Here is a 25,972-nt window from a genome sequence, read left to right as displayed (position 1 = left end):
TCCACATGCCTTAAGCACCTAACATACCATTTATCCATTTTCTTCTGAAATTTACACAGTGTGTAATGCAAGCCACTAAAGTAACTTGTTTTATGCTTCAACAGTACATCCTTAATGGCTTTTAAAATCGGCTCAACAATTTTAATTCCTTACAGTCATATGTGTGCAATGGCATCAGAACTCCTAAGGAGCCCTCTGGGAACTCATCCCAAAGTTCAGCGCTGTTCATTTTACTGCTACTTTTTTGTTGATATTTTAAGAGGAATTTTTTTCTCACGCAGTGAACACATTGCAATGCCAATCCTCTGCTCGGCGTACTCCATCAGTGCTCCTGAGTTTTATGTATGAGCACAATTCACAGCACAGTTGAAACCAGTGATTTTAAAAGACCTAAGGTAAAAGCAGTGCTTTTTAAAATGTATGGGATACTGACAACTTTGAAGAAATTCTTAATACCCAACCCAAAGCTATCAGACTGGATGCAGTGCTTGTAATGTCAAACACAACCCTGGTGTTCAGCGATGGTGTATCACTACACTTCCATGCTCAGTCAGATGAGCAGCTGTTTTCCTCATCAGCTGTCTCTCTTTCCCATGAACACATCCATGTCTGCATCTTTGCCATGTTCTCCCCTTGGAGTTCAGCCTTCCAGAGATTTAGTTAAGGTAAGCACCAGTGGGCCAACCAGCAAGGCTGTTTCTTCTACCACTGTTTGACCTTTAAAAAGAAAGCATAATTGTGTGTGGAAAAAAATGGGGAAAATACACTTGGAATTCAAACCAAGAACGTTTTGGAAACGACATAAGTTTCTGATTCCCTCTTTGCATCACATAAGGCAAGCATACATGCGATCAGTCCTGGAGCTCATTACCAGAACACACGTGCTCAATTAAGACTGCAGCATCTCAGCTACTTATCTTTAATCCTAATTTTAAGCCAGCGCTCTCCTGTGTGTTTAAAGATGACCTGCTATTTTCAGAGAGGCAAAGATAGGTATGTAAATACACACCATGCTATTGAACGGCTTGTTAAGGTATTTCACTTTTAAAAGGAAAGGGAAAAGGCTGTATTTCCTTATGATACAACCTCTATCCAAGTAACTGATAGAAGTGCAGAGGTAGGGCTAACCTAAAATGAGCCTGGGAATGGCTGCAGAATAAAGGTTCCCAGACACAAAAGTTCATAAAATGGCTTGGAAGAGACCTTACAACCCACCCAGCCCCACCCCCCTGCCATACGCAGGGCTGCCACCCCACCAGCTCAAGCTGCCCAGGGCCCCATCCAACCTGACCTTGAATGCCTCCAGATATGGAGCATCCACAGCTTCTGTGTGCAATCTGAGACCAAGTGAAGGCTTGCACTGCCCAGCAGGGCTCTGCTTCACCACAACCCACCGTACCAATCCTTGGTAAAGGTGGGAATCCTTCAGGGATTTCTCAGTGGCAAATATTTATGCTAAAATCACTTGTTATTACAATAGATTTGAAACACTTGTCACTAAGTGTTTGCTTTTCTTCCACACCTCCAGGCCACCCATAACATACATCACTTGTTCACAATCATCAAATTTCATGTCCCTGCTTCCCAACCCCCCCCCCACCCCCCACTGTGGAAAATAAAGGAAAGAAGCTGAGTAAAGGTTCTTGGGAACAAACTTCCAGTTCCTCACACCAGGAACACAAAGGATGGAAAAGGAGCACAAGTAAAATTATATTCTTTATTCATTCCATTTTAGCTGAGAATATTCCTATTATACAAATACTGTATAAATTCCAAAATCACAATATATTACAAAATAAAAAAAGTACAAACTGCCGTACTTAATAAATATATCTAACAAGTTAATCAGAAAGTAGAAGAAACAGAATTCAGCTTGGAAACATTTAAATGTTTGACCCAGCAAACCATACAAATCTCAATTTAAATACTTTTTAACTCAAAATACCATTCCTGATTTCTCATATAGAAAATAACATCCAACAAATAAAATGTTGTGATCAGATAATGATTTGTTGGTGCAATACAAGCGCCAAAACAGAAGCATGGCTCATACAAAAGACACCATAACCCCAGAAACAGGAACACAAACACCGAGGTGCAGCCAAGGCAATTACTGCCAAAGCGGTAGGCTATTATCTAGTCACAACATTCTATTGCAAGTTAATGTTCTGTTATTACAGATAAATAACATAAATGGAGCAGAGGGTGAGCCAACCAGGCAACGAGAGGCCAGTTTACTCAAAACAGTAATTAAATACAGAAGAGTCAATTGCTCCCTGCGCGGTGCACGTGGAGCTGCATTCCAGCCGGCTCAGAGGACCTGTTCTGTACTCAGAGAAAGCAACTGTTCTGAAAGCAGACTTCTACTTTGCTGTACTTGAACAAAAAGATTGTTTTGCCAATCCCCACGATGCTTTCGCCAGTTTGGGAGGGTCATTTGACATCAGCTTCATTCGGTAGAAATATAAGGTTTATGGGTAAAAAACACAGCAAAAAATAGCTGTTACATCATAAGCCTTATTTACAAAAATCGTTACAAATGTTTTTGGCTATACAGCTCAAAGCCAGATACTAACATGAGATGTAAAAGATGGACGTAACAGTTTAAAAATGTGCAAAAAATACATTCTCATAGAAAATAGAGAAACGGTGAGGAGGGGAGACACAAACAAACACAGAGAACCTGCTGGCAAATAATCCGAGGCTAAGTTTCTACAACAGAATACTACAAACACACTTGGATTTATCCCCCACGATCTACCGCTCGTCTCAGTCCGGGGTGCTGCTGCTTCATTAAGGATTAAGGCATCACCATCACGGCCAGCACGCTTCCATCCATCTGTCCTCACGGCCCTGGTCCCGGGCAGCCTCACGAGCAGGCGTTCTGCTCGATGTACATCTTGGAGAGGGACACGGCCATTGACTTGGCCAGCTCCTCATCCCGCCGGCGCTGCACCTGAGTCTGCCTGCACCAGGCCTCGTACTCGGGGTTGGGGCAGACACGGTCCAGCACGGCGTCGTAGTGCCCGTTGCTCAGCCAGCTCAGCCAAATGCTGGGCCGCGTCGGGTCCTCGGGCCCCAGGTAGTGAACCATGGTGGAAACGGTGGGGCTCTCGGGCCGCCCGCCCGTCGTCAGGTGGATGTTGACGTTCAGCATCTGCCCCATGGCCAGCAGCTCGGGGTAGCCGGCCCAGGCGCCGTCCTGCGCGGCGGCGATGAGGAACTCCCCGACGTCGCCCTCGATGATGGGGCCGAAGTGGTCCAGGTGGTCGGCGATGTAGTGCACCGTCTGCTCGCGGAGCTCGCCGTGCAGCCGCTGGTCCCCGTACACCGCCTTGCAGACGGCGCGGTACAGACAGTTCCCGTCGGGGATGATGTGGAAGCGGAAGCGGCCCTTCTGCCGCAGGTACCGGTCCTGCTTCTCCACTTCGGCCAGGTACAACGCCAGCTTCTCGCTGCGCTCCGCCCGCCGCGCCGCGGCCGCGCCGCCGCCCTCCTCGTCCTCCCCGCCGCGCTCGGGCTGCGGGCCGGGCTGGCTGGCGGCGGCCTGCAGCGCCTGGCAGTGCTCGCTGAGCCGCAGGCTGCGGTTGCTGGGCTCCTCGGCGCCGCTCTGCACGACGCCCTCCAGCCAGGCGCGGCCGTGCGGAGCGGGCTCGGGCCGGGGCAGCAGGCGGATGGGCACCACGCGCTCCAGCGGGCGGCGGCGGCTGACGGTGAGCTGCGCGCAGGAGCTGTACTGCGGGACGGCGGCGGCGGGGCCGCTCGGCATCACCTCCAGGCAGGAGGAGAAGGCGGGCATGGCGGCGGCGGCGGGGCCCCCGGGGCTCGGGCCGTCCTTGGCGGAGCTCTCGGCGGTCGGGCTCGGACTCGGCCCCGCGGCGTCGCTCGCTGCCTCGGCGGAGGAGGGTCCCGGCGGGATGGAGACCTTGAAAACGGCCGCCGCGCTCGGAGGGGCCGTTCCGCCCGCGGGGTAGTGGGTGATCACGGAGCTGTAGAGCTGCATCCTCGGCTCCCCGCGGGCGGCGCTTTATAGGCGGCGCCGCCGGAGCCGGGGCGGGGAGCGGCGGCGGGGGCCGCGCTGGGGCTGCCGGAGAGGATGAGCCGCCCGGGTAAAAATAACCCGGGGCATCGCCCCCCGCCCCGCCGCCCCTCCCCTGCCCCGCGCTGCCCGCTGGGCCCGGCGGCAGCCGCCGCAATTCTGACTGCGCCACAAGCGGCGCGGCCCGGCCGCCAGGACACGCCCCTCCGCGGGAGCGCGCCGAAGAGCTGAGGCGCTTCTGGAAGCTGCTGGGGGCGGCGCGGCGCCGTGTTTACCGCGGGGGCCGCGCACGTTGGAATGTGGGGGGCGGGGCTTCGGTAGGCCACGCCCCCTCGACGGGAGGGGACGCGGAGCGATGAGCGTCTGTGGGACCGGCCGGAGTTTGCCTTTGGGAAACGTGGAACGTGCACAGGTAGACATGAAACTGCGATGTAACTCAATAGTTTAAATGTGGTACGTGTACATGTACATGTACAACTACGATACAAGTCATCAGTTCATAACTAGAGAGGACAGCTTTAAAATGCAACTCCCAAAGATCATTGGCAGTTGTTTTATTGATGTCAGTGGCGTCTTACAATCAACACGCCTTTTTGCCTTAGCTGTGCTATAAATAAAGCTGCATCTCACCCGTCAGACACGAGCAGTGATGTCATCTGCACCCGCTGGATGTGATAACGTTACAGCAGGCACGTTGAGTAAGAAGCCCCACTTCGTGCTGGGTTAACATAGGCACCCAGTCTTATCACAGAATAGAAAAGTGGATATTGTTGTGTTTAATTTCAAAGCTATACAGGGAAAAATAATAATAATAATAATAATAATAATAATAATAGATTTCAGGATAAACTATTGGGAATATTTCAATAGAAATGTAAAGAGTCAATATATATCCAAAATTATTGCCTCCAAAGTTGAAGTGTAAGAGGTATATCAGATATGAATTGGGCTCTAAGGTCCTGATTACCTGCCACAAGCAGAAAGTTGATGCCTTTAGAACAAGTGGTGATGTGCATTAGCCGGGAGCATTTCTGGCAGGCTGTTAACAGGAGGATAAAGTATTACAACTGCTCTGAAATTACTGAGTGACACTCGTATGTCAGAATGTTCAGAACTCTGATTTAAATATAGCTTATGAGATCAGTCAGTGAACCTTTATTTCTGGACAAATCATTTCTTAGAGAGTAAAATATACCCATCAAATGGTGCTAAATTGAAACACTTTCCAAGCAAAGGCTTAGGGCGAAAGAAAAACTCCTGCTTGGTTTTACTTGTTTATCAACTGCATTTTGAATACTTAGTGCCACAGTTTTCTTCCTCCTAGGATGTTACAGAAACTCCCAGTAATGACTGTTCTACCTCTCCCAAGCCATTGGTTATTTGGAACAGTCGTACGATAACAAATGGGCAGCTGTGTTATTCTGATTATTAGTTACAACGAGGTATGACATACGTGGTTCTTCATTTGAGGAAAGAAACAAATTCCCAGGTTTTCATTGTGTTAGTATTCCAGTGCTGTGCTTCAGCACATTCTGGAGGGAAAAAAAGGTTACTTAAAGCTGAACAAAAATCCAAGGAGCATCCTGAAATGCACGCTAAATATGCCTGCAGCTTTTGGTATGGTTACCAGATCATTGTACAAACAGGTATCAGTAACATCATTCACATGTTTTCACTTAAAATATACATAGTAACCTTCCTAGGACTGTTAAAATACAATCAAAATCTGTTACTAGGTAACTGAGCAACATAACAAACAGTTCCACCACTGTATGAGAGTTAATTGCATCTTGCTTTTAACATACTAATTACCTCCCATGTGAAGTAAATAGAAAGAAAAGTTCACCTCAGCATGTTTTACCTGTGTTATTAAATACTGACAGTGTAACATGGCTACCATTTTCTGTGACTGAGCACCTAGAGTTAGTCACACACATTTGGCCTGGGTGGAATCCAATCTTTCTAGAAATCAATGGCAAAAAAACCCATTGAACCTCTGCAGCACAAGCATTTCATGGCTACTTTTCAGCTTTCATCGTAGGACTGACCAACAGTCAGTGCTTACCTGAAAGGTCATTCAGTGAATGTCTGGCATCTGTTCGCAACAATAATAATGTCTTAACCCAAGCTTCAATCCAAGGTCACTAGATGAAGAAAAGGGTGGAAATAGAGAGGAATGATGAAATGCTGTGAAGAAATTCCTGTGAGTATTAAATTTCAGGGAAGAATTTGAATTTCCTCAATACAAAGCTATCTGTAAAAGGAAGGAGCACATTGTGGTGCCTTTGGTGCCTTTTGCTGCCAGGAGATGCTTATTCGTGCTTTCTCTGAGCTGCATGTAGAGCAGCCACTGGGGAAAAACTGAACTTTGCTTTACAGTGTATAAAAGCTGGCTAAAAGATGATGCATAGATGGATTGCTTCCATAGTATTCCTGTTTTTTTCATTTCTGTCACTTCTGCCTGCATACCGTACCACATGAGCACTAGAAGGCTTTGCAAAGCAAGCAGAACATACTACGGAGATGCCTTTCACTGTCTTTTGTAGTGTTCCCAGTCTTCTGGTTCATTCAGGACAGGTAAATGTAAAGCCCTTTGCTAATGCAGAATAGACCGTAAAGCAATCCCTGTGGTAACAAAGCATAAGCATCTCTTGAGGTTAAAATTTCTCCTGACATAATCATTAGCACTGGTTACACTGCACATTCCAGGAATGTTTTAGATGGTTTACAAGGCAAACCACAAGCATAGAAACAGTTGTGGAAAAACAGTGGCGTTCAGTGACGTAAAACTGGATACCTAAGAGTGGAACTACTTCTAACCTTGACGAACAAATTAATTACATCAGCAGGATCATTTATTAGTGAAGAAAGAGAGAGAAGTTAACTTAAGTGACGTATTGAATGACACTGAATAAGTATTTCCACAGCTTTTTACTTATGCTAATGTAATTGTGCTTCAGCCAAAGATATTTCTGGCTGAAGTATTTCATGAATTCATAGCTCTTTGTACATAACTGGATGATGGAATCATGTTTATTTTTTTTTAACAATTTGAAGTAGTATATCAAGGGAAAAATAAAAGAGAAAATCAAAGTGTTTGTATGTTGGATATATACCAAGGATCTTCCAATCCAGGGAAGAAATATCAGAGAATGACTTGGGTTGGAATGGCCCCAAGGATCATCAAGTTCCAATCCCCCTACCACATGCAGGCCCATCAACCTGCAGATCTAGCAGTAAAGCAGGTTGCCCAGGGCCCCATCCAACCCAGTCTTGAACACCTCCAGGGATGGGGCATCCACATGCTCTCTGGACAGCCTATTCCAGTACCTCACCACTGTCAAGAACTTCCCCCTACCATCCAAAGTAATATGAGCTGGAACTAAAAAAAAAAAGAATCTTTCTAAATCATCTGTTTTGTCTTTTGTTGCCTGGATGTGATCATATCATTCCTTTCATAAAGTTATCAAGTTAAAGGTAAATCATTCAGGCTATAGTTAAATGAACCTGTGTAGATGTCATAAGCCAACAGCACTGACAGATTCTACTGTTTCCACCCCAATCTTTTTTCCTACTCCTTATGACAGTTTGCGGATTTTTTGTAATAATTTCATACTTTGCTCAACTCTTATACTGTATCACTAACACGAAATGGAAAGTAAATGTATCAGCAGTTACTTTTGAGGTATATATACACTGCATAAAACAAGGGATGTGTCTCAGGTAGCTTTGCCTCACAATTTGTTTAGTTTCTGCAACACTCTCAGGTTAAAATCATATCACTGTATGGGTGCACTGGGCATTAGAGATGTAAGCTGCAGCATGACATCACATGGCAAGACTGGAAAAAGGGTTGCTGATGATAAATATAGACATTCACTCACGCTTCAGGGTCTTGGATTCACATCCCTTTTGATAAGTGAGCCTCTAAATGTGAGCTCTGACGCAGGTCAACTCTGTCTCTCATTTCTGCTCAGCGTGTAGATGGTATTTGTGGTGGTCATTGTGAATAGGGCTCAAAGATGATATCAGAATATAAAAAGGAATCATAAATGCTATTTCCTCTGAGAAAAAACAGTGGTAATAATGCGATGCAAACAAGCTCTGTAATGCATACAACATATTAAAAGAGCTATCTTACGTATTCTAATAAACCTCAAAGGATATAACAGTATTTGCAATGCCTGTATTTTGTTATCAGTTATAGGAAGTGAAATAGTTGCCTTCCCTCCCTTTTGTGTTGGTTAATGGTAATTTTAGGATTGAGGAAAGTAGTTATTCTGGCTCCTATCAAGAGCAGAACAGGGTTCTGAACAGAACAGTCTGTGAAGGAAGTAGAGGAAGTGGGTAATACAGAAATAACAGAGGCCGGATATCATTAATAGGTAGCTCCTGATTAAAAAAATAAATAAACAACAACCAAACCAAACAAAAAAACTGTAAACCTTTAAGTGTAAAATAACATTAAAAAAAGGTGCAGTAGTACAGGACTAGCTACTCCTGAAGTAGAAACATAACTTCAGTGAGGTACCAAGCAGCCAGCATTTCTACAGGTGGCCTTACAGCAGAAAGGCTTTGGAGATTGAGACTAATTATAAGGACAGTCTCATCTGCCCTATCCTCCAAAACCTTGCAATTGTCAGCTTTCCCTACCATTCTTCCATTGGTAAGCAGCAGCAGGAGGTATCATTACTTCACACATGGGTAAGCATAGCAGAAAACCACACTGCATAGTTTGTGTTTCCAGAGTCATGGAATAGCATCTAATTAAATAAAATACCTTTGTTGTTCCACTGCTTGGTCCATCCTGTGGGAAAGGATTATGGTTACATGCAGTGTAACCAGCTCAACAAGTGCTGTTCTAGCTCCAAAGGAATTCAGGGGAAGAAGCTACCTCATCACAACACCAACCTGTTTCCACCTACGCATCACAGAGCTAACTGTTAAGGCAAGGTCAGATTACAGCTGTTTAACTCTACTGTCTAATGAGAAAAAATAACACAGGTGGAACCATTACAGAGGAGGGGTGACATCGATTCATTCTTATTAATGTCCTACTCTGCAAATAATTAAACCTTTCCTAATCTAGTTTGTTGTGACTAAATATACAAACACTATTATTTTTCTGATTCGATATTGCTTCAATGTTATAAGAGATAATTATAAAAGTGAATTATAGTGCATATTAGTGATTTTATACCAGTAACTCCCAACAAAACAGTAGCGCAATTTAGTTGTACTGAAAAGCAAAGTCGTGTTTCTGCTGCTTTGAGTGAATATCTGTAGACGGTTTTAACTATTTTAGCAATATGATTGTATGTACTTATTCAAATTATTTGAAACATTAAAAATTGTTACCAAGAAACACTCGTTAAGAGTTGCATCATCCATGCATGAAAATGCAAGCAATCTTCTCGTGATTTATATACAAGTCCAATTTAAAAAAGAAAAAATCACATTACTTCCTTAGTAATGCAGAGCGAGAATCCCAGCTAAGATTAATTTCTCTATCAGATCTGGGCCTTTCTGCTGAACAGAAAGGATTGTGCATGTCCCTCTGAATTTGATACAAATTCAGGAGGAAATTTAAAACATCTAATCTTGTTGAGTCTAAATAAAGTTTCTATTACCGCACAGCATAAGACAAATGAAAACGAGGATTAGAACAAGAATTGAAAGGTGGCTATGGGACTCATGAAAGGAGAGAAGACTGCAGATAATTTAAAGGAATCATTATGCTGAAAGACATTCTGTAGTGGAGTTGTTTAAAGATCATTCTTAGGACTGACTTTAATATTTTCATTAATTATCGTGCCATATGGTGCGCAGTTTACTTCCACTAGTGGCTATGGAGCTGAGCAGCATTTTTACAATATACATTTTTGAAATATCATGTAGGAAACAGTTGGAGACTCGAAATTGAGCTGCTTTCAAGGATAGATGAAAATCAGTGTTGCAAATGGAAGATGTTCACTGAGTGACAGGTGGGTATTTCTGCTATTAGCAGAATATCAGCTGTGGGAAATCTTCAGGAGCAGAGACCCACACGTGCTATTCAACTGTGGAATCGTCGTGGCTTCATCACTATCACTTCATCTGGATATCTATTTCTGGCCAACATTGCTTAAGGATGTTACATTTTGACTGGAACATGAGCAAAGGGGGATTGAAATGATCAGTGCACCAGTGACAACAAGAGACTAACCATTCTTGCCTTGCTTTATCTGGCAAAGGTTGAAAAGGGCTCTTCATAAATATCTGACAGATGAAATACTAGGGAGTTAGAAGAGCTGATGAAGTTAAAGGGCACCACTGGCCAAAATGAAATAGATACAACCTGGCAATGAATAAATTTAGACTTGACTCACAGCCTTAGCTTTCAGATATGACATAATTGCAAATACTTTCATGAAAGGATCCTGGTAACAAAATACTTGCAGCAGTATGGGGAAATCAGGATGGCCTGTGAATGCAAGGACCATTTTGGCTTAATAACAGTGTAGCAATAGTAAAGACTTTGATCTTAATGTGCAGTAAAATATCCGCCTGCTTCTTTGTTCCACTTATTTTTTTTTTCCCCCAAGGGATTTATGATCTGTCATCATCTCCACCTGCAAATACATCTCTCTTCTGAAAGTGCTACTATACTTCTTTTCCCTCCCCCCAATTTTCTAAGGGATTAACATCATTAGTTTGAACAAAGAGCAACTGTCTTTTATATTTTGTTTGAAGTAGACTGGCCTTTGAAAGGAGCTATGTGCCTGAAGATCTGCTCACTTTTTCCAACACAGTCAGAATAAAATAGACTTACTATATTTTTCTCAGGTCAAAAATGCCCATTATATACGGGAAAAAGTAGGAAATGCACATATTGTTTGAACTGTCGTACTTGTGTTGCAGCCTTCTCTACCTGGTTTTCTGTAATAAGGGACTAAGATAAATTTGGGGTTGTAAGAGAAAAACATGAAGAACTGTTAACACAGAAGCCTGGTTACCTTGGAGACTCTGTTAGAAATTAACTATTGATGACTGTCAGTCAAATAAGGTAGAATATGTAAAATGATTACAAATAGAATCTGAAGCAAAATCTGAGGTAGATTGAAAGGGAGACATTTACTGTGTACTGCCAATTCCATTGTGTCACTGAATCTGGACACTTCCAAGCTCCAGAGACAAGCAGGCATACCATGTACAGACACAAAAGCTTTACTGTTCCATTCTGACATAATAGACCCATGCCCTGTTTTTGTTAAGTAACAAGCAGGTACCTTGTTTTAAAAACTGCTGTGTGCAAGTATAAACATCAGCTCCTCAGAGGTCACATTCATCTGAGCTTGGTGAGGAGCAGTGCAGATGTAAAAGCCCCATCTCTCACTCAGGGATTCAAAGAAGGCCCTGGCCCACTAGTGAAAGAGCAGCTATCCCAGAGAGATAGCCAACTATGTTTTGCTAAGTTAAAGCCAATATTTTATTATGACATGAATGCTAGTATTTAAGATTTGTCAACAGCACCATTTCAAATGCATTTTCAGCAGCTTCAAACTAGATTAAAATATCAAAAATCTTTCAGAGAATTGGATTAACAAAACAAATAAACATAACTTGATTACTATCTTAAAAGATTCAGTAGCTAGCCTTGTGCAGACTATACTGCAAAGACATTTCTAAATACACAAGGTTATCATAACTGCAGTAATTACAGTGTGAAGCATCAAGCTACTTAACATAAACACAGTAGTTAGGATAGCATGACCAGGCTGTAATCAATACTAAGAAAACAACCAAGCCAGGATGAACTATATCAGAAGAAAAAATGTTGGATCTTCTATGTTCACAAATAAACATGAATCACTTGATCAGTTCCCCAACACTCCTCTTGCATGCATCCAAGCATGGGATTATGAAAACCAACTTTCTTGACCTTTAATCTGATTCCTACAGATCAGAAAAACACGGATGCAATTTTTTGCAGTTTTTCTACATAACATGCTACAGCCTATATTAATAAACTTTTTGCCTGCTTCTAATGGCAAATTACATTTCTTCCCCAAACAAAATGCACTCTTATTAATGTTGGAAGGTTTCCCAAATGTAAGACAAGTTTTACAAATGGACTTTGAAAGCCAAGTAACAATTTCTGCCTTTCACTCAGTTACCTTCATCATATTTGCTAAACTGAAAGAAAAAGTCATACCAGTCAGAAGCATCAGTTTAAACTATCACTCGGCACGTAACATAATAATGACATCTTCCTTTTTATATTAACCCAAGTAGCATTTGTGAAAGTAGTAAGTGACGATTACTTATTTTCGCTACTATAGCTAACTCAGTAAATTTCTTACCAATTACATTTCTTTGGTATAGAGATGGCTTTGATCTCATCTTTACATTGAGCTTGAGAAAGAGAACAATTCTAACATTGTAAATTTAACTTGTTAGTTTGTATCTTTTCATATTTCTTCTGTTAATAAAAATGTTTAGTTTTTGAAGTTTAGTTTTTGAAGTTTAAGGCAATTTTTTTCTGTAAGCCACATGAATCCCATACACAGAGAGTAGTAAGGTTTCACTCACTCTAATGACTCCAAATAGTACAAATGATTTATTATTTAAACTATGTCTGCAATAACTTCTGGTCCATACAGATTATACATCACACTGAACAGACGTAGGGTGTTAATCCTAGCAGAAATGAGAAGGGCTCATCCTGTTTAAAAATCTTCATGGTTTCTGTTATGTAGGATATTATTTTGCTCCTACATTTAGAGAGCTGAGTGGTATGAATGTTTATTCTTAAACACTTGTTTTCTACGTGCAGCTTGAGTTCGAGCAAAGCTGAGGTGATTTTTAGTGTAAATGCTAAAGTCACTGAGACCAGAACACTACAGATCATATACTGCATTCAAATATTATTAACTAAATTGTTTTTCCAGATGGCCCATACTCTGATGGACTTCCATCAAGGGAGAATTATGAGAAAATTAGTCACTGTTAATCATCTCACTGTTATCTCAACTATTTCAACGCTAAACTGTCAAGCAGACAGACACTATTAACTCACATTTTACATCATCTTCTATCCTGCAGTCTGAATCTGCAAGAAATTGCATTTTCTTCTACCTGTGTCACATAGGCCGCTGTTCCTTATTTGATTCATCTTTGGTTCAGTCTCACATACTTCAAAGAGCCCCATTCGGGCTCCTCGCCTCCACATTCACACAGGCTGGAGCAGGGAGGGCTGGGTTAAGCCTAAGGACATGCCGAGAGAATTGCTGCATTTGGGTGCAGTGATGTATCGTAAAATCTCCTTTGAAACACGCTCTGATGTCCCTGAGGCAGATGCGTTTCCTGGCCTGGCAAGAACTAAAGCGCTCAGGTTGAATAGCAGGGAAAGGTTTTTCATGAGAGCGGCAGACATGGAGCAGGCTGTTCAGGGTCGGTGACGGTTGCGGGTCCCTCCCAACTCAGGATAATCTATTCATTCCGTACGGGTGAAACAAAGGCGGGGCTCTCGACGCGAACACACCGACCAGCCGCCAACGGCAACACAACGCACCCACCACAAGCCGGCGCCGACCGGAAGCGCCGTCCGCCTGTTTCCGCCTCTCTCCGAGAGGCGCGGCGGGCTGGGGGGCGGGTCGCTGGTTGCCATGGCTTCTGTGGGGCGGGGCGGCCCGCTGCCGTGGGCTCGCCTGCTGGCTCCGGCGACGCTGGAACTGTTGGCGCTGCCTTGCGGCCTGCAGGAGACCGAGCGTCGGTGAGGCTTTCACCAGCCTGTGGTGGTTTTCCTTTGGGCCTCTCAGCTAGCCGTCCGTCCTGCCCGCTCAGTGCTGTTCTGTGCCTCTTGCTCCTTGGCCTAGCAGGGATACATTGCATCTGACAGCAGCACTGCACAGCTGCGGCTGCTGCAGCTGCACTGTTTCCTGCACAAATATACTGCCCAGGATTCTCATCCCGGTTTTGCTACAGAACACTGAACAAATAGTTTACTTGCTATTAGAATGCATTCTGTTCTTTGGCATTTTCTTATACGTTCTTCAGTGTAACAATTGCATTGCTTACATTTCAGTTGTTATTCAGTATTTTATTGAAGACATTTGTCTTCATGAAACAAACACAAGGAAGCTGCTGGTGTGTTTGTTACACTCTTAAGTTCCTGACTTTAAAAATTGCCATGCAAGTGAAATGATTAAAAAATACTTACTTTATAGCTGAGTATCCATTATTGATAGAAGAATGATTAACCTGATTAATGCAATTGCTGCTCTATTTAAGTTGTTTATTCAAATGGATTTTTTTTTTTACAGGCCTTGCATTTCAGATGATTTAAGAATAGGAAATGACAGCAGAGATCATGCAACGCAAACAGATATCAAAGAAATACCAGAATTAAATGAATTAGCAATTGCTACACAAGCTTTAATTGAGGTAAACTAGGAAGATAACTGAGACTTTTTCATGTTGTAGAACAAATCCTTTTGTCACTGTCACCTGTTTTATATAATACTTAGTCAATGTTTTGACATTTATCCTATTTTCACATACCATATAGATGAATTTTTATTTTCAAAATAAGCCAACATAAAAATGTTGATAGGTGAATTAGAGGCTGGGCTACTCAACTAACTGAATCAGAGAAGATTTCATCAAGATTATCATTGTTTAATTTTGAAAGTGATAAACTCTAAAGTCTCAAACCTGTCTGATCATGGCTGAGTGTGGCAATAAATGGGCCTACCAGTTCCATTTATATTCGCCTTGAGTCAGTTATGAGCATAGCTAGCGTGCCCTGCTGCTTCTGCTTAAATGAAATAGCGTAGTGCTTTTGCTTTGTACAAATCATATACAGAGTTAGAAAGAAGATCCAGATGGCATTATCTGCACTTGCTTAGGTAGATTTGTAATGTAAACAGAGTCGTACTGAAATTAAATGCTTAGATTTTGGAGGGAAGATGCAGTCCATAATGAGGAAAAGTAAAGCTTTCTTAACATAAATGCGAGAGTTTGTGAAGATAGATGCCTCTAGGGACCTGTAGAGGGAGATCTGTTACATCAAAATGGTACGTTGCTATCTGTCCCTTCACTGTGTTAAGAAATTACAAAAGAAGATGCTTCAGGATATGGAGCAATCATGTGTGCAGGGAGTTTAATTTCCTTGAAGAAAAAAAACAAAAACAAACAAAAAGCAAAACAAAACAAACAAACAAACAAACAAAAACCTCACATCTTTCCAGATCATGAATAGGGTGTAGATATAGAAAAGGGCAAAAATTCAATGTTTTTGGTTCTGCTTATATTTCTACCTTGTGCCTCATAAAGGTTTCTGAGTGCTTTGCTCATCAAAGTCAGTGGAAAGTCAAATGTATTTCCTTTAACGCTTCCTCTGTTACATCTTGCTAAAATACAGTCATTTTTGCTCATTTGCAGTAAAAAAAGACTTTGCAGACTACCAGCTTAGGTTTTATGGACATGTTTTGACCACTTTCTAGGATTCCATTGTGATACTGATGTATCCATACATCTGTATGGATCTCTGCTGCAGAACCCAACTAATGACCATCTGGCAGAGACTTGAGTATTCCAAAAATAGTTATTTCCTAAGGAAGTCATGCAGTCATGAAAATTCTCTTCAGAACTGAAGGTTTCTGAGGGGCATTTTTAATTTGGCAGCAAGCACTGTACATGTGGATGCAAACTATATCAAGGGTCGGTTCTCGTTATGCTTTCTTTGCTTGGTGTTATTTAATTATGTATGTAATATTGTATATTCAAATTTTCTATTTCATGAGTTATAGTTTTCTAAGTTTCATTTTTCAGTATTTATCTTCCAGAGTAGCGATACAGTAGAGTGGTGCCTACAACTTTTTGTCTCATGGAAGTAACTTTTAACTGAGCAAGGCAGCTAAACTTCTCATGCAGTGAGTGCAGATCTATCCTTGCAGTCAGTGGAGATGTCTTGGGATATGATACTTTGTCTCTGGTTTCAGAAAGGAACAGGTTTCTGTCACCTCCACCAGCCCTGCATAAGATGACTTTTATACCCCGTTTCTTATGACACTAAGCCACATGTGCATGAGGAACTGGGTCAAGTGCCCCTGAGTTCATTGTGACAGAAACTTATTCATCTGTTTCCTATGTACAAAGATACCAAATTTGAAATTCTACTCTGCATGCTGGAACCCATCTTTAAGATGTCCAAACCATGGGCATAAAGCAGGGAGCTCCTGCCAGTGTAGAGACACGTGCTATTCTAAGCTGACTGTTGCAGACCAAAGGGGATACCACAAGAACTGCATTAGATGCTTGTGTTTAAATGAATAATTGGCATCACTGTATCATTTTTGTTGTTGTTGTTGTTTTTCTAGTTTACTTTGTGTATAAGAATAAGTAATAACAGGATTTTTATTTTTAGCTCACTCGTTCCCTCCAGAAAGATTTGTTCATCTACAAAAGCGCCATTCAAGCTCAATATCAAGAAAAAATTGAAGAGCAAGCTTCAAATCTCTATAAATATGTAAATGATAGACTGGCAGACATCGAGACTTTTCATAAACAGGTAAAGAGAAAAGTTCTTGTTCAGTCAAGTGTCAACCTTCACTAGATTCCAGTTCTTATTTCTGTATCATTGTTCTGCAGATTGATGTTTTATTTAATGAAAAATAATTCACAGAAGTATTGAAAATAAGCAGATAAAGCAAAATATTAATATAGATTTTTTTTAATGACTAAGTTGTCTTTGGAAATTTGCAATTAATAAAACATGGATTACATTGTACTCTGTATATTAACAACCATAGCTATGAAGATGCCTTACATTCTAGTGCAGTTATTTCTAAAATGCATCTATATACATTATTTACAGTTCTTCTCCACATATTTCTTTGAAAATATAGATTCACTGATTTTTAGATAGTAAACCACTGCCCACACCAGCATTAATGCTCCTAGGCAACTAGTGAGCACTCACTACCAAGGGAGAAACAAGAGTCAACTTTCAGCCTTCAATATGTTCAAGCTTCTGATGTGAGCATATGAAAAGTAAAAGTTTAATTAATGTGTTAATTCCTATCTTAAACATCTTTAATAAGTGCTTGTCTCTAAAGCGGTTTGGAATCTTCAGTTTCTAGAGGAAGAGATACAGTTTCATTAATTAGCCAAAAGCTAAGAAGAGACTGAAGAATGAAAGATAAAAAAGGAACACAAGTGTAGTGTTTTCTCTGTTTTTTCTTTATTTGTTTGCTTGCTTGCTTAATTTAGTGATTGCCTGCCTCCTTTTTTTTGTACATTAAATTCCAGAAAGAAGTCCAAATTCGACAATGTTACCAACAACAGTTATGTGATGCACTGGCTGTTCTCAGAGCAAACATTGAGGTAGGTTTTAACCATTCACAATGTTAAATTGTGAACTGCCAATTGTACTAGTGAGAGGTCATAAGCCAATTCTGACAATATCTGGAGAAGGATGTATTTGTGTAATTCATGAAGACTAAGCACATAAATCACATCAAATAGAAAGAAAATAGCACAAAATTACAGTTTTTACACATCCTGTTTGTCCCCTCCCGTCGTGTTGGACTATGTAGTTTTGCATACTTGAATGCTGTTTTAGAAGAGACAGAGGATATGACTGGCTCTCTTCATAAGAAGAAAGATAGTAGTCACATGTAATAGTGCTTGGTTCAATCAGAAATGAATATGTCTCAGTAGATTTGGAAATTGAATGCTCAGGCTACAAGAGAAGGATGACCAATCGTACACTCCTGGTGACTTTTTACTATGCTCTATGAACTGTGCCTTAAGCTTTTGTATCAACAGATTTCAGAGTGTAGTATGAACACTAAGCATGATCCAATTTAGAAAGTTTGGAACTTAAATTTGTCATCCTTTTGTTATAAAAATGAGGTTACAAGCTGACATGCAGATGTCTACATATGATCAGGTCGCTGCTACACAAGCCACATGGAAAAATGTAAATTTCATTTTGTACTTTGAAAAGTTCCCTTTCCCACCTCCTGTTCATGTAATCATTCTGCAGTAAAAATAAAGTGCACATATACTCCATGGAGTCTGTAGTAACAGTGTTCTCAGTAGGAAACTGCAGGGTTAGGTTCCCTTTGCTTGGCCTTCCCCTTGTAAAATCTGGTGTTACTTTTCAATTCTTTAAGTCCAGCTTCAGTAAACAGGTAGAGATTCACCCCATGACAGATGAGTATAATTCAGTAGGCAGGGTGCTCTGAGAAAAAACTGTGTTTGACTCCTTAATAAGTGCTACAAATATGAATGCATTGTATTATTATAGATTATATACAAGATATAATACATTTCTTGATTAAATATCTGAAATATCAGATACAGTAACATTTTATTCATTTTATTTTCTGTACCAGATACTCTGGAATGCGTCCTATGATGTGCTCAAATTGAAAATCTATATATTGTAACATTAGAAAAAAATGGGCTATGTGTTTTATGCCATAATCTCATTAAATAATCTCTTCTTCTAATAGAAGTATTACAACATAGATATAGAAGAAATCGAATGTTCACAAGGAAAACTTTTGAGGTTTTTACGTGACAAACTGCATGAGAAAGAGTCCATAATTGAAGATATGAAGAGCAAAATGTGGGAATATCAAGAAAACAAAAGGACTAAAATGGTATGTTTAGGAAAAAAAAAAAAAAAGACTATAAACATATTACCAAACCTAGGAACATTTAAACACTGAAAAATGTGAATGGAGAGTTTGGCAGAGAGGAATTCCCAAGGACAAGTGTAGAGTCCTACAGCTGGGGATGAATAACTGAAAGCATCAGTACAGGTTAGAGACTGACCTGCTAGAGATGAGCTCCACAGAGAAGAATCTGGGTGTCCTGGTGGGCTGTGAGCAGCAGTGTGCCCTTGTGGCCAAGCAGGTCAGTGCTATCCTGGGGTGCATTAAAAATAGAGTGACCAGTAGGTCGAGGGAGGCAATCCTCCCCCTCTACTCTGCCCTGGCAAGGTCATGCCTGGAGTGCTGTGTCCATTTCTGGGCTCCTCAGTTCAAGAAAGGCAGGAACTTCCAGAGAGTAAGCAGAGGTCCACAGAGATGATAGGTGAATTGGAGCACCTCCCCTATAAGGAAAAGCTGTTTAGCCTAGAGAAGACTGAAGCAGGATCTTATCAATGCTTATAAATAAAGGGCAGGAGTCGAGTGGATGTGGCCAGGATTTTTCAGCAGTGCACAGCAGCTGAACAAGGTATAATGGGCACAAACTGGAACACAGGAAAATTCTCATGTCCATACAAACATGAGAAAGAACTTCTTTTTTGTGAGGGTTACAAAGCAGTGGAAAAAGCTACCCAAAGATGTTGTGGAGTCTCCTCTGGAGATTCTGAAAACCTTTGAGGATACTTTCCTTTGCGATCTGCTGCAGGGAACCTGCTTTAGCGGAGGGTTGGACTTTGCTCTCCAGAGGCCCATTCAGACCCTTACAATTCTGTGATTCTGTGATTTCTGGTTTCATTATTTTCCCAGTAAACATAAAGATAGGAAAATATAGAACACTTCTTTGTGATATCTCTCGCTAAAGATAGGTATTTTGACTAAAGGAGTCTATAGTACTCTATTAATGTCACTCAATTCAATGTGATAGTGTAATCAGTGATAGTTTGACTAAGAGATTACAGATAGTGTTTCTTTTGATCTGTTTTTAGTAGAATAAAATATTTTATAAGATATTTTTGTGACTCCTCAAGGAAAAAAAAAAAAGAAAAAAGAAAAAGAAAAAAAAATGTTTAAAAATGTAGTACTTTGATAAAATATTGCTCTGAGTTCCATTTCAGTTACAGAAAAGTCCACCTCTGTACTTAAATTACTTCTCTTGTTTTCTTTGTTCCTTCTGAAATAAATCATTTTCTTCTTCAGAATTGTGTTGTTGGTCATTTAAGTTGGCATTTCAGATGTCCAGATGAAGATCAAAATCCTTCATGTTTAATTTTTCTTAACTCCTGCAATAGTTCTCAGAGTTCAACAACCACTTGGGTATAACCATTCATAGACATGAGAAGACCCTTTGAATAATTTTCCCCACACAAATGTAGACATAAATAGCTAGTTATAATGGCTGAGAACTGTCTTAATTATTCATCCTGTAGCCTTCAAATGGGACACTTAATTCAGCTACATATTTCTGTCTATCATTTCCCTTCAGTAATATAAACATGTCCTTCCCAAGTTAACAACTCTTGTCAGCAGTTCACTGAAATGTGAGAAATCTGTAATGCCTTTTTGAACTTCACATATACTTTAGTCTGATAAAAAGCATTCTCAAGTTCTACAGAGGTTTTAGCTAAGCCTGACAGTAGATTGCTTTTTGATCTCAGCTCCCTGTGCATCATTAAAATGTATGGTAGTAATGAAATCCGAAAGTGCCATCTTCTGCTGGCAGCCACATAAGTTAGACAGTGTTGCCTGTAAAGGGGAAAGATGAAGTCTCAGATGTACCCTCTGAGGAAACAAGGTATCTCTCTCCATTTGGAATTGATAGCTATGCAGTTCGAGAACAGGATTTTTTAAGCTGTGTCAGTAGTTCTTGTTAACAGAAGGAACTGATAGTAATTCATTCTTGTAACAGTCTGTTAGCTACAACAGTCAACAGCAGTACATTTTATTTATTCGCTGCTTCATTTGGGCATCTTCCATTGCTTTGCATTCCAATGCACTGGGTATTTGCTATTATTGGAAGTTTTGCAAGGCTTTAAAATAGTGAAGCAAAGAAAGGACTATAAATGGCAATCGTAGAATCATAGAATCACTCAGGTTGGAAAAGACCTTAAGATCATCAAGTCCAACCATGACCTAACAAACAACCCTCTGCTAAATCATGTCCCTGAGCACCACATCCAGACAGCTCTTAAACACATCCAGACATGGTGACCTCCCTGGGGATCCTATTCCAGTGCTTAACAGCCCTTTCTGTAAAGAGGTTTTTCATGATATCCAACCTAAACTTACCCTGGTACTTGAGGCTGTTTCCCCTCATCCTGTCACCTGTCACCAGTGAGAAGAGACCAACCCCGCTCTCACTGCAAGCACCTTCCAAATACTGGAAGAGCAATAAGGTCTCCCCTCAGCCTCCTTTTCCTCAGTCTGAACATCCCCAGTTCCCTCAGCCTCTCCTCATGGGCATATTCTCCAAGCTTTGTTGCCCTTCTTTGGACCTGCTCCATCACCTCAATGTCCTTTCTGTACTGAGGTGCACAAAACTGAACACAGTACTCAAGGTGAGGCCTCACCAGTGCCAAATACAGGGGGAGGATGACTTCCCTAGTCCTGCTCACAGATTTAGATGTCATGTGAATAAAAAATCTTAACATATTGGGAGTGGCTGTAATTGTATGAGCTTATAAGTAGGTGATAGTTGTAGAATGGTTAATAACGTGAAAACCCTGGGGGTCAATGTAAAAAAAGATATGCTCTGTGTAGGAGGAGGCAGAATGGTGTGCTTTTATTACAAAATAATGATTACTTTCCGATTTATCAACCACTAAAAAGGATTCTAAATATCTGCAGAAAATAGTAGATGGGGAAGCCAAGAGGCTTAGATTTAGGAGCCCCACAGAAACAGCTGAGCTGTTTGTGATAGGTGTTTTACATAACAGAAAACTTAGTGTGGCTTTTCTTAATCAGCATTTTCCAACAAGGCTGATTTTGCTATTTCAGAAGATTCCACATTCAGTTGAGCGATACCTGTGAACACAAGATATTGGCAAGTTGTTTAGTTTAGTAGCAGTGCTTAAAAGATAGCATTCGGTGTGCTATAGTAAGATATGTCCTGCCTTAGAATTTAGTGATGTGACCTTCCACTAAGGAGTGGAAAACAACCATAAGTCTTTAGTTTCAGACCTCAGGAAGAGGAAGGTAGACACAGATGAGACCTTTTGCCTACCAGGAAAACTAGGAAGGTATAGTGGTGATATTTTCTCTTATAAGAAGTTCAGTCCATGTTAGTAACACTGGCTGTGGAGTTTGTAGGCTAAATATCTACAGTTATATTTGTCACTCCAGTAAGATGGGATGCTGTCCATTAGGGTAATCTATAAAAGAGGTAAAATATTCTTTGAGCAAAGCCCTCATTAGCCAGTAAGAGATCTCAAAAAATACATGGAAATAAGGAATTAACTCTACCTGTTCTCTGAGAATTCTGCTTTCACACAAAAGGGAGCATTCTCTATTTTCCTGTCGAGGAATTTGCAATGAAATGCCTATTCTTGTTCCAAAGTTATGCTGTCTGAACTTCTTTTCCAGCTCTCATTTGCCTTAAAAAAAAATGAAAGGATTTATCTGGGCCAGTAGTAATTTGTTAGTCCCATCCTTTCTGATGCCTCCATTTTGTTACATTTAAAAGACCTGCATAGTTGACATAACAAAATACAGTGTCCAGAACATGAACTACACGGGAAAATGATTGCCACTTGGAGTATGTTATCAGAGAATCTTGGTCCCCTGAAATCTCCTGGAGGACTGGAAGCCCTTTTAGAATGTACCCATTAGTTGAATTGAAGATAAGAGTGTAATAGAAAAGTAATGTGTTGTGTGCAACCAGTGGCCATACTAAAACCTTCCACTTTCAACCTTGACATTTTAGATGTAAAAGTGAAACAGTTACAATTATAAATGTGCTCTGTAGCATGTTATGGATATATGATTTTCCAACAATAAATGTAAATAAATAATAGAATAATCATTTCCCCTGCAGCTCTAAACTGGCGTACTTTGCGTGTTTTTTATGACGACTTGTACAATTGCACCCTCTTGTGGTGTAAATAATAAGCTTTAAATGCCTAAAATACAGCTTTGGAAGGAAAAGGCAGATGATAATTTAAATGACAGGTTTTCAACAGCGATTTTGTTACCAAGGCAAATTCATAATAAGCCAACAGCAATAACAACTTCAGTTTATAATTTTAACTGAAATATGCTCAAGTGTTGTCTTTTTTGGTATCATATGAGAGCATCAGCAATTTTCATTGTGTATTTTTGCAGTAAAAGAGAAAAAATCCTACCTGTTTTTCAAGCACCCCTTTACTTATCTTGTGTGCATACGAAATACTTTGAGATACCAAAGAGAATAATAAATAGCATAATAAATATCTGTATTCTCCCACCTTTACCTCAAGAGCCATTTGCCTTTAAAACTGTCATTATAGGTGGATAAATGTAGTATAAGTTTTTTATGGTCCAAAATTATGAATGCACATAAATACCTAAAGTACCTAATGTATGCAGGTAACAACCTGCATTATGTCACTTTAATGAAAGGGTAGTTGGATTTATTTAGGCTTACATATACTTCTATTCATTTATTTATTTGTTTGTCTTAAAGTAGTAAAACTGTTAAAGCGGAGATAATAAAATAGATAAGGTGAGAAATGCTGAAGTCTCTTGTCTAAGCCTTGTCATAATTGCCTTCCAGCCTCCAGCCCTTTTTTCTTACATCTTAAAAGTTCCCCAGTTTAAGCAAGCCAAACGCTACCGCTGTGGGCAGATGGTAGAGAGAACATTGCTACAAAACCTGCCACTCAAAGTGTAACAGATGACTGTAGCTACAGAAAATTGTCCCTTTGTTCATTTTGCTAATGAGTGTCCTCATTGCAGCAGGAGTCTGAATAGTTAATGACGTGCAGTTCTGGTCCTTGGCAGGCGGTGGGGCTACAGCTAAAGGCTGCCTCGGTAACGTGCAAAGTCCAAGTGGAGAAAGTGGTGTGTGGGGTGTTTGTATCCTTTCACTAAAACACTAAAGGACTACGCACGCACTTCTTGTTGTGGCACCGTTTAACACTTATTCACGGGAATCATTGAATCGTTTGGGCTTTACGATAAACTCAAGGTTCTTCTCCGAGCATTGGCTGCTCAAATACCTCCTGAGGAAGGGACCTCAGCCTGTGAAGAGCTGTAACAGCTTCTTAGAAGCTCACTAGAAATCCAAAGCTGGTTTTGCAGTGGGCTGAGTTGGCTACGGCCAGAGCAATTAACTCTGCAATATTGCACGTGCTTTTCTCCTAGCGCTGCTATTTCCTTTGCTTGGTGCAGCTTCTCAACACAAACATGCCATCTGGTAATTACCATGTAAGAATAATTTAAGTTTCTTACTGCACAAAGATTGTTTAAGGCGAGATCCTGTTGAAACATTCTCCTCGAGTTTCTGAAGATGCCTTGCATTCATAAAAGTAACGTTTTTGCTAAGAATACTTGCTCTTTATGTAAACTTTATTCAGGAAAGGATGGGGAAGCACAAGCTTGTATGAATTACTTTTCAGAACTCTTCGCATTTTATTTACACAATTTCTTATAAAACCAATGAAAACATTGCAGCCAAAACTTTGTATAGAACAGTGATAATTTGTTCTTGTTACTCTGAGATCAAAATTGTTTTTTCTGAGGCAAAACAGAAAGTTCTGGGCAAAATGTTACCCCTAAGTACCTTCCAGTTCAAGTTTCTGTGCCATTTGAAAACCTCAGTTTTGTTTTCAAGTAATTTTTTTAAACAGAGTTCATATTTTTACCAAGGAAAGCAAACAACATCCTAAATTTTCCTTAGTAAGCAAAGTAGCTGCTGTCTGAGTCTTCTCTTTTGTGTTAATATTTTAAAGAGATCCAGGAGTTAGTTAATATTCTGGTATTACTATAAAGATCCGTGCCAGTGCTGAAAGCTTTTCTATAATTTTAAAAGAAATATGTGGCAGTAAAATCTAGACAGCCATAAGACAGTATATTCAAATGTTTTCAATAGCTTTGAGACCAACAAGAGAAAAAGAGTAGCTGTCCCAATAAGCTTCAGTTGCATAAGAAGTCTTTTCCATAATGGACGTGGCAAGATTTAAACAAAGGACACGCATAATAAAAATGTAAATGAGTTTGCTTTACTAAAACTATAACTTTAAAGTCTTTTGTTGTATGTTATCCTGGAACCTTCTTACAAGGTAATCACTGTTTGCATAGAGATTTAAACCGTTGTCTTCAATAGCATTAAACCCCTGCACGGTCTATGTGTGACAGGCATGCAAAGCCATGTTAATGTTCAGAATATGAATTGCCTCTGGGTGGCTCCGACACCAAGTAGCAAACCAACTGTGTTGATATCAGAAGGCCTGATGGACTCCATGCGGCTCCCAGCCTGAAAACTTCACCGCTTTGACATGTGATGTGCTCCTCATGACACTGGCAGCACTGTCACTGAGAAATGGCACAAAGGCAACAAGCCCCCCTCCTTAGCCATGCACTTTGCAACCCCCTGGTGTTGCCTGTCCGCAGCCTCTCCTGCCTGCCTAGTTACGGACAGCGCTTCAGAAACACGGGGGGAAGTGTGGGTGGATAGGCCCCAGCTGCCTTCCTGGACTCAGCCTCCATAATAAATTGACCTGAATGATGAGGGCACACAAACAGTATGATATGCATTATTCCTGTCAATAAAACGTCCCCATGTGTTATAGTCTTTGTATATAATGTACTGCAGCCTTTCTTCTTGCAGGAACCTATTTAGAGCCTCAACTTTTTTCTATTCACATTATGACTCTGTAATAGAATTCAGAAATTATATGATACTGTGTTGTATAATATTATAGCAGCGCAGCATACTGAAATCCCTGATTCCTTACTTATAAATTCAAGGCACTGCGATCTTTTAGGTCGTCTTTGAAGACGATGACCGTGGAAACAAAAAGCCTGAAAAAGAGAATGAAGAGTTCAAAGAAGAGGTTTTCAAGCTACGCAATGAGATTGCTCGTCTTGAAAATTCCCTGCAACACTCTGAAAAAGAAAAGCGTGCATTAGGTAAAACTTGAAGCCGATGTGGTGCAGGATGTTTGGCTGAAATGCTGCTGAAGTAGGAATTAATTGTTAGTGCACTTCAGAAGGATGGTGACTTATTTCTGGGCTGTTGTTTTTTTCTGGTATT

At 40.7% G+C, this 25,972-nt stretch overlaps 2 protein-coding genes across 2 annotated transcripts in view; one reads left to right on the top strand and one right to left on the bottom strand.

Annotated features, from left to right (window-relative positions):
* Window positions 1-1,698: 1,698 nt before the first annotated feature.
* Window positions 1,699-4,264, bottom strand: OTUD1 (OTU deubiquitinase 1). Its single transcript, XM_072328654.1, has one exon. The coding sequence runs from the start codon at window positions 4,001-4,003 to the stop codon at window positions 2,870-2,872; it is 1,134 nt and encodes a 377-aa protein (XP_072184755.1). The 5' UTR covers window positions 4,004-4,264; the 3' UTR covers window positions 1,699-2,869.
* Window positions 4,265-13,686: 9,422 nt separating this feature from the next.
* Window positions 13,687-25,972, top strand: part of C2H10orf67 (chromosome 2 C10orf67 homolog) — a 35,993-nt gene continuing 23,707 nt past the window's right edge. Inside the window, exons 1-6 of the mRNA XM_072329956.1 lie at window positions 13,687-13,793; window positions 14,344-14,464; window positions 16,449-16,592; window positions 17,333-17,407; window positions 18,544-18,693; window positions 25,704-25,848. Coding sequence (XP_072186057.1) covers window positions 13,687-13,793; window positions 14,344-14,464; window positions 16,449-16,592; window positions 17,333-17,407; window positions 18,544-18,693; window positions 25,704-25,848 — 742 coding nt within the window. The remainder of the gene's footprint in view (window positions 13,794-14,343; window positions 14,465-16,448; window positions 16,593-17,332; window positions 17,408-18,543; window positions 18,694-25,703; window positions 25,849-25,972) is intronic.

Source organism: Excalfactoria chinensis, chromosome 2, assembly GCF_039878825.1.
Source record: "Excalfactoria chinensis isolate bCotChi1 chromosome 2, bCotChi1.hap2, whole genome shotgun sequence".
Lineage (NCBI taxonomy): Eukaryota > Metazoa > Chordata > Aves > Galliformes > Phasianidae > Excalfactoria > Excalfactoria chinensis.
Note: the sequence above shows the minus strand (reverse complement) of the source record. Positions and strands in the feature narration are given on the sequence as shown.

Excerpts from the sequence above, each read along its gene's own strand:
- OTUD1 (XM_072328654.1), bottom strand. The coding sequence starts at position 4,003 with ATGCAGCTCTACAGCTCCGTGATCACCCACTACCCCGCGGGCGGAACG.